General features: G+C 32.7%; 1 protein-coding gene and 1 pseudogene across 1 annotated transcript; both read right to left on the reverse strand.

The window, feature by feature from the left end:
- Nucleotides 1–174: 174 nt before the first annotated feature.
- Nucleotides 175–5,237, reverse strand: LOC143240362 (pre-mRNA-processing factor 6-like). Its single transcript, XM_076482678.1, has 5 exons — nucleotides 5,072–5,237; nucleotides 3,701–3,902; nucleotides 2,692–2,830; nucleotides 726–852; nucleotides 175–570 (listed from the first exon to the last, which is right to left on the reverse strand). The coding sequence occupies exons 1-5, from the start codon at nucleotides 5,138–5,140 to the stop codon at nucleotides 418–420; spliced, it is 690 nt and encodes a 229-aa protein (XP_076338793.1). The 5' UTR covers nucleotides 5,141–5,237; the 3' UTR covers nucleotides 175–417.
- An 840-nt stretch (nucleotides 5,238–6,077) lies between these two features.
- The window catches only part of LOC143236253 (uncharacterized), a 6,237-nt pseudogene continuing 2,405 nt past the window's right edge, over nucleotides 6,078–9,909 (reverse strand).

Below are 9,909 nucleotides of genomic sequence, written 5' to 3' on the forward strand. Positions count from 1 at the left end.
TGATAGCAGGACCTTAGTTTAACTATTTATTAAATAATCACTTTTCACAATGGATAAAGTTATGCTTACATGGAAATGGTGGACATTTAATAAAAATAATAAATGTAAAGTATCAGGTACAATAACGTGATAAAAGAACGAATTTAAAATTTTTGTTTAAAAGGAAGTTCAAAATTAAATTTCTAGAATTCCTTTATTTGAAGTCATTTTATCACTATTACATTTAAAGAAGCTGGCATTTTATGATCTATAATAATAATGCATGTAAAACAGGTTCTTTTTATGTCTTTTGCTAATATTTCTTCATGAACGGAGTTAACACTTGGTAGATACATAGCTCGAGCTCTTTTGGAGGTTTTATATCGTCAGGACCTGTCTTTGAACTGTATTTACAAAATGAACTTGGTTGGTCCCATTTCACACTGGGATCGGCACAGCATTGGCTGCAAGAACAAGAATCTCTAACGTCTTCTTTCTCCAGTTTTGGATGTTCTTCGATACAGAACACCAGTGCTCTCCGTGGTGTGGTTCTGCATTAACACAGCCCTTTCTAACTTCATCTTGTTGCTCCTGAAAAGCATTCCAATTGTAGAGACGTGGTTAGAAACCAATTCTCACAATCTACGTTTTAATTATAAAACTTTTCATCGTTAAGGTGGGTCTTGCTTCGGTTTAAGTTAAAAAGTTTTTCTACAATCATATTTCAACCTTCCGTGTACACTTACCTCAGTTCCATGTAACATTTCAAACTTGTAAAAATAGGCCCAGGCATCTCCAAGGTCAGGGTCGATCTTTACTATGCGAGTAAACCACTCCCTGGCTTTCGTTGTCTTTCTTTCAGACCAAAACAGTCTACACAGAGAACAAATAAGGGAAGTTATGTGTGAATGTAAAAATAATACTCAGATAAATGTTCCTCTAAGTACACTCTAAAAGATAGTTAACATGTTCCATTAAGGTAACAAACCCTGATTAAAGCTTTGTTTGAACTTAGCTAAAATACAGCATAATTGTTCCCTCTGTGATTTATTACTACTCCTAAAAACAAACATGGTTAATAAAAGTTTAAGTTGTGAATTCAAGTGTTCCATAACTTTATGGTGGTTCCCCCCCTGAGACAGTTGTTCCAAGGTTCGATTTACCCTTGAGAGATATGTCTTTGACTTAAAACAACAAAATATAAATATTTATGTTAATTACTAATGATTCAGTTAAGATTTTCCTATTTGTATAAGATAGGGTTTCCCAAAGTGGTTGATGAGAGTGTACAGAGGACAAATGAAGAGATAGGGGTCAATATTTGCATGTGATTTTTAAAGCCCATCCATCTCATTAGAGAAAATTAAAACTTTTTATTTTACATATTATGTTCCTCTAACAATTGTATTATGATGAGCAAAAGTTACATTTATAGTTTCTACTTTATATTCTAAGAATGTGGGGGTTGACAACAAACTTGTAAGTTCATCAAGAACTCAAAGATTAGAGAAACCCTGGTATAAGACACTCCAAGAGATAATTATTATTCTTAGATTCATAAGTGAATGTGGGGATCTTTAATTTCATACATTTTTTTAACACATACCTTCTAAAGCTACCAATTTTCTGTCCCATTTTAAGTACAGAAGTTACCCATGGGAAACAAGAACAAAAATAAAACTTGGTATACCTTGTTTTCAATGACCAACATGTCAGTTTTAAGCACGCCTAAGTAGCCAATCTGAGAGCCTCCAAAACCCATACAACTCCCCTTTTCTGTGGGTCCCAGTATGAAACTTTTGAAAATCTAAATGTATATCACTTATTATGAATGGTCTGTTATATTTTAATGTATATTCAACACTAAAAATTCCAAGTCTTGATTAAATTTGCTTCTAATGGCTCCTTACACAGTAGTAAGAATTCAAGCCTATCAAACCACTCCACCATTCATAGTCCCTATTGACTATTTACATTCAGAAATAGTGGTTATGGTTACACAACATAAGGTTTCACTACAGTTTTTAAGTTATGTCACATCACATTTATCAAAGGATACTGAACTTTTAACTTAAACTGAAAATCCAGATGGCTAATCGCTGCTTGACAAATATAACAATGCAAACCAAATGTAACAAACATCCTGGTATGTAATTGCACAAATTAATTGTAACATTTATAAACAATTAATAATAACTTATTTCAGCCAATGATAACAAATGTTATAGTGGCTTAACTATGTAAGCCAAATTTTTCTCCCAACAGTGAAGTTAGTTATTTAATAGTATTTAGGTTGACACTACAGTTTTAACATTAAGTGAACCAAGGTGCTTGATGCTATAGAACAGGATTATTATTTACTATATCCCTGACATTATAGCAACAAGAAAACTAAATACTGCCTGTCTGACTTCTTTCACTGAATATGCTTGTCTTTATAATGTTACGATGCAGTGGTCAGTCCAACTTTTCAATAGTTGGTGTTGAGTAGCTTTTTCCCTCTAGTCTACCACTCTAACTTGGGGACAACAGCTTAGATAACCCACTCGTAGCTTTATTCAATATTCGCCAAATAAGAGCTTAGCTTTCAATTTTAAATACCCTTTAGTTTCTTTTACTGCAGTAATCGGAAATCAGGTAAACATAAGGTACATTTACAGCTAAAATTACAATGTAGACATAATATCAACCTAAAATGAATACTATACATACTTGGACACAGCTAGCAATACGTGTGAATCATGTTCACAGCGTTTCAGTGCATCCACACTCTTAGTCTTCCTCTGTGGTCTTGCCTCCATAAAGATGGCTTCTGCCCAAAGAATTCCACTTCCTGGACATTCCTGCATAGCTGTGGTTGAGGTAACAAAAACTGGTTTCATTCAAGAGAACAAAGGTTTAGTTGCTAATTCCTATATAATAATACTTGAGATAGGAAACAAATGGCAACCACATAGTTCTTGCAGATGTCAACTAACCAATCTTTTAAAGACCAATTCCAAGCCAATTTAAGAACCTCTTTCTACAAAACAGACTAAAAATAATAATTCATGTAACTTTATAAGTTACTTTTAATCATTTACAACAAATACAAACACCCGTTCTTCGGTGTTCTGGCGTGAACATTTCAGCTTGTTATTGATTTATGACTTTTAAGGGCTCCATGCAAACCTTGAAAATCACTAACTTTCCTACAAAGGCAGGTTTTACTATTTTCAAGAAACAAAGAGGGTCTTTACTTGTGTTTCACATGGTCCAGTTTACCTCATGTGAAGTAAACCCAACAGAGAGATGCTTATAACATTACATAGTTTCTACATACCACATTATGTTGTTCACAGTTCATGGTTATGATTTCTTATACCTGTTTAAGAAAATAACTTTTTAACATTTAAACAAAAACAGTTTATAAAAAGTCAGAGAGAGAGAGAGAGCCAGCTGTGAGGTTCATTAATGACTTAAAAAATATCACTTTAGAGGTGAAAACAAAGCTTTTAGCTATGAAAATGAATGTTATCCATGGAAGCCAAAATTACCTTAAATACTAAACTCATAAACCATTAAATCACAGAAATACATGCATTCAGTGACTCAACAAACAACAGAATAGGCAGAAGCCAAATAATAGCATAATCCATGACTACATATATTATTCTAGGTTATAAGAATGATTTTCAATATTAACAGCTCCTGACTCAACACCAGCCTAGATAATACAAACCTTTAGCCATAAGTGTCTGTGCAATATCTTTTAGCCCTCCTCTAATTTCCACTCTAACAGCTTCTAGCCACAGCTCTGGACATTTTGGATTTCGAAGTCTGGCCTTTTCCAAAACTGAGCGAGCCTTGATCAAAGCTCCAGTTCTTTCCTCTAGGCGTGACAGGAGGAGCCACAGTGAAATAGATGTTGGACATTTCTTCAACTAAACAATATAATAAACAGACAACGATAATGAGTGATCCTAATACAGAAGTCATAGTATAACCCTACTGCAACCGACAAGAAACTTTTGGCTGTCAAGTACACACCTGCATATTCAATTCCAAAATGAAAGAAAAAGAAATTTCTGTTTCAACAATACCTTAACCTAAAAATATTTTATAATCATTACTACATTTAATTCAAAAGGAAAAAAAACAACTAATTTCTGTGTAGCTCAGATCTATCTTCACCTGTAAACAGTGCATTTACTGATATGTCTTAGAACTTTTCTGTTCATCCCAAAGCATAGATTTATAACTGATGAGGAACAACTATCTTTTGAATATATAATTGTGTGGTTTTGCTCGTGATGATTTTATTAATACAGTCCCGGTTCCCACCCTTTTACGATACGATCTTAGCAAAATATGCAAGATAACAATATTTTATAAATTAAAATATGTTAGTCTTTTCACTAGGGGTGCACATTTCATTATAGTAGTCGATATGATACATATCTGGGTACAGAAGTCCTGTCTGAAATTTATTATCTGCATGACTAACATTGTCTTACTTAAGTACTTCACACTATACAGCGCCTTTTTTAAATTCTCAGGTTTGATCAACTAAACAGCAGCTGGAAGGTGCAGTAAACTAATGTTAATAGTTAATATATGTCTCTCTCCTTTGTTATTGTTAATTTGTTATGTTACTTTACATGTAATGTTTTTGATAAATTAAGACAATATGTAGTGTTCAATACTTGTTTTCTTTTATTGAATCGTTAATTTTTAGTAAAAAATACCTATAATGTTTACTGAAAGTTTGCAAAATTTTGTGAAGATAAGTAAACCGTATAATATCAGATGTATTGAAACTATACTCACAACGTTTCACCACACCCTTACTGTTTACCATATGAAAGATAGAGATTCTTACAAGTTCATTTGCTGCTTTATTGAAACAATTTTTTACCCATACATTACTAACATACAAAATACAATGTTTTTATTCCTGAATGTAAATCCAATGACATGTTTTCAACCGTTTTATAAACCAACTTTCTATTACAGCTAGAAGCAATTTAACAAAAAGGGGTGGGAAATAGGTGTTTATTACAGATCTATTGTACTAAAATGTTATATTTACATCACTGAATAAAGTACTTACTCCCTGGTTGAAGGAGTCTCTGGCCATTTCGGGTTTTTCTTCTTGTTCTAAAATCTGTCCTTTCATCATCCACAACTTAGGAAACTCTGGATAAAGCTTCAAACCTTCTTCCAGAAGTGACTTAGCCTGGGTTAGATCCCCTAAAGCCCACTCCAGTTTCCGCAGTTTCATCATTACCTACATTAATATATATAATGATCCACGTTTTGGATGGTATTTAACACAGGTTTTATTAAACCCTTCTAAATTCAACAACACCACTTACACATTGTAAACACCGCATGCTCATGCAATGCTATCTCACAACTTAGGTCATATTCTCAGATCCATGTGATGTCTTACATCCAGTACAATGACCACATAATAGACCAACATACTTTTTGTTGTAATTTACTCCCCATAATGGAAAGACCATTCCCCCAAAAGCTTTTGTTATTGGGTCTCTTTTATAATGTTAACTTTGTTTCTATAGACCCTGTATGCTTTGTAAGATCCTGAATTAATGCATATTATGTATACTACAATGTACTCCAGGGCAATGTTAAAATGTACACTAACAGTTTTTTTCCTGGGGGGGGGGGTGTATGTTTAAGAGTGTCAACCCTATTGGATGATTGAGAAGCTTTGCAATGCTACTAGTTAGTTATTTGTACTTTAGGCCTATCAATTGCCAGGGTCGCAAAGGCCATCAATGAATTGAGACTACTCACTGTTACTGAGGATGTGTACAACTGTGCAGCTTAGAGGAATCCTGGTATACAGCAAGAAAAACACAATATTATATTTTTCGTTCTTTTAACCAAAAATATTTCATCACCTGCCATTAACAAAACATCAATTTCAACAAGTTTCTCACAGCCAAACAAACATAAAAGAACTTTAAACTTCATCTCTTACAAAATGTATCAGTAGTAAAAAGGGGAACACAAATTGTGGATTACATATCAGTAATCACAGATGGAAGAGTACAAGTTTGTATTAATTAACAATCAATAAATATATAATCTTACCCTTGCTGTTGGGGCACTGGGCGGGCTTTAGCCAACAAGCGGGCTCTTTCATACTCATTATTTTCACTTTCTAGCTTGACAGCAGCCAACCAGATTTCTTCACTGTTAGGGTTAGCCTGAAAAGCTAGAGACAGGATACTCCTTGCTGCAGGGACATCACCCTGTGTATTAAAAATAAAAATTCTAAATATATTCACCTAAAGATGTGAAAAGATTACAAGCAAAGTGTGGTTGAGTTTATGAAGAAATTACAACAGTAGGTAGTGCTGAAAACAACTGGTACATATTACCCTCATAAAGCTAAACTATATCATTCTCTAGAGGTTATCTGATTCTTCTAACAGTTCAACATCAGTGATGTCAAGAAAACCCACTTCTAGAGAAAACAAAACAAGAAAACAACCAACAGAAAGAAGAACCTAAAACATCTTAAACAATCTTTTCAAAAGAATTTTCTCACAAAACCATCAACATAATTTCACAAAACAGAGAAGCTAAAAACAATCTTACAAAAGAGACATTAATTCCATTAAAACCTAAAACAAGACAAAAACATAAAATTCTAAAAGCAGATAAAAGAAATGCTATAGTCATAATGAACCAGAATGAATACATCCAAAAATGAAGAACATCCTATCAGATACGAACAAATTTAATCCAATACACACAAATCTAACAAAGACACACAAAACACAACTAAACAAAATACTACTAAAAATGATAAAAGCCAACACAACTTCACAAACACTTTATTCCTACCTATGCAAAACCAATTCCGCACATCACAAATATGGCATTCCAAATCTCATAAACCAGAATGTCCATTAGACCAATAATGTCCAAATATGAATCGTAATTACAATCTTGGTAAATACATAGCATGAGCATTCTCCAAATATGCAATATCAGCCAGCTCATTCATCAAAGACTCTTTTAATTTCAAGTCTGATCTTAATCAACTTAATCATAAAGCCTTAATGGCCAGTTTTGATGTTATATCCCTCATTACAGAAGTTCCAACCACTAAAACCTGCAAGATAGCCTTAGAACTCTATATTCGAGACCCTAACCCATCTATAGACATTCCCAGCAACCAATTAGCAACCTTCATAGAATTCACCACAATGAAGACAAACTTCATGTTCAACAACCACAACTACATACAAACAAATGGCCTAAGCATGGGCAACCCAGTATCACCAGTTCTAGCCAATATTTTTATGACACAAGTTGAAACACAAGCATTTAACACAGCATTACATCCACCACTATACTGGTACAGATATGTAGATGACACGGTTGCAGAATTCACATCTACAAAACACACACTTAATTTTTTCAATCACATTAACGCTATACATCCCAACATCAACTTCACATGTGAACAAGAAGAAAGCAATCAAATATTTCTTAACCTCAAAATTACAAAAACCGATACACAATTTAAAACAGAAATTCACTGAAAAATCATCCATACTGGACTATACATGCCTTGGGACTCAGCACATGAAACAAAACAAAAACTCAACACACTAAGAAACCAAATAAACACAGCCATAAAACTATGCTCACCAGATAAAATTAACGACAAAAGAAAGCAAAATCAACCAACAAAAGTAAATATATCTCACGAATCAAAAAAAATCACAAAACCATATACTGCTGCATACCATATATTTTCGACATCAGCAGAAAAATAACCAACATTTGGCAAAAACTAGTAACAAAATATGACATTCCAGTTAATACCAAATTTATTCAAAAACCAGGCACAAAACTAAGATCTATACTATGTAAAAACTACACTGACAAACACAACACCAACATTATTTATAAAATACAATGTGATAACTATCACGACTTCTATATTGGAGAAACAAATAGAAAAATGGAAACCAGATTCAAAGAACATAAAAAGTCACCTTCACACGTTTTTGAACACTGCAAGTCAAATAAACACAACATAACCATAGAAAACACTGAAATACTAAATAAAAAAACAAACATAAACAAATGCAAAATTAAAGAAGCCTTACTTATATAACAACCCAAGCCCAAAATAAACCAATACAAAGAAGAAACACCTTTATACCTATATTAAAAATAATATAATAAATAATAATAATAAAATAAATATAAAATTATATATTCAAACGTCTACATTCCGACACTCAGTTACACAACCCCTTTTCAAACATGTGGTCAGCTTCTGGTCAGTTACCTCTTTCTTTCTTTGTGAACATGATGATGACCAAAGAAGGTTTAAGCGTTATTAAGCTCATCTACGTAAAAATTTTCTCAACCCAAATGATCCGTTTTTACATATATATTTTAGTCGAACTACATCATTCTCTGCGGGTTATCTGATTCTGCTAACAGTTGAACTACATTATCTATCAGTTGAATCTTTAAACAGTTTAACCAAACCTCTCTTTATAGATATCTACCTGCAAACACTGACAATTTACAATTACAGGTTCATCTTGAAATCAAATTATTATGTTGTGTGTTAAGAAGCAAGTAATTACATAAACTACTGAACATTATATACATTTCAACCATAAATAACCATTATTTAACATTTATCAAGTTCAAAATCAAAGTCACCAGATACTTCTAATGACTTTTTTCTGGCGAGCAGGTGTTCTAAACAATGAAAGTAAAATTACATTTTGTCTGACATAAGTGCAAACCAAATATTGTATCAAATGTGAAAAGATGTTGATATTAAAGTCTCTAAAATGGAAAGTATTAACTTACTGCTAGCCACTTGGATTTTGCTCCATTAACCACAAAACTTCTGCCTTGGGACAATGAGCCACAGCTCTCTGTAAAAGTGTTTCCAACGATTCCCTAAAAATCAAAACAGAATAAGTACCACGTTAATCAACACACCAGCATGTCACCTTAACAGAATATTGGTGTTCAAGTCTATGATTGTGTTTCATGATCCATTTTGAGTAGTGTAAGGAGATTTATCCACTGGTATTGTTTTACATTCTTTGACATGGTAACATTAATGCATGTGCATCACACCATTGAAACTTCTGTAAAGTTAACCAGGTCTATTTGAAAGGTCAAATAATAAAAATTTTATACATATACAAATGTATAAAGGTATGAGACTTCAGCTACTTTGATTAAATTTGTGTTTGTGTTATAATCGGTAGTCGTTCTTGAACTAAAAGAATGAAAAAAGCATAATATATATTTATTTTTTAATTCTTTATAGTTGTTACAAAGTGAGTCAAATGCACAGATCCCACACAGTTAGAGTATAGAAAATAACTGACAAGATATAAATTCTTACTGTAAACAAATGTTTGAAATGTATTTTGGAGGTTTAGAGATTATGTAATTCATATTTCAGATTTTTAGTACGAATAATAGATTTTTAGTCATGACATCAAAATCACTCGTAACAAAACAGATTCAACAAATCTTTAGTAAATATACTTCATTCACAAATCTGAGTTGCAAACTATATGAAGGTTACACATACTACATCAAAAGTTATTGTATTAATACTTAACATGTGCAGATGTGTATATGAAATCTTGTATTTTACACCAAGCCTGTCAAAAAAAGGCTTATGGAAATGATAATGCAGTAAGTTATTAACAGAATGATACATATTTGAAAGGATAAAGTGATATGATAAATGTGGTACTTGTGGGATGGCAGAGATCTAGAAGATCTCTTGCTGTGATAGAAGGAATAGTACAAAAACCAAAGATGAAGAATAAACATCTTCAAGGCCAGAATGACATCTAACCCTTCTTGCAAAATTGAACCAAATGTTTTATAGGGTTTGAAACAAATGATGCA

This window comes from Tachypleus tridentatus, chromosome 13 (genome assembly GCF_004210375.1).
Source record: "Tachypleus tridentatus isolate NWPU-2018 chromosome 13, ASM421037v1, whole genome shotgun sequence".
Classification (NCBI taxonomy): domain Eukaryota; kingdom Metazoa; phylum Arthropoda; class Merostomata; order Xiphosura; family Limulidae; genus Tachypleus; species Tachypleus tridentatus.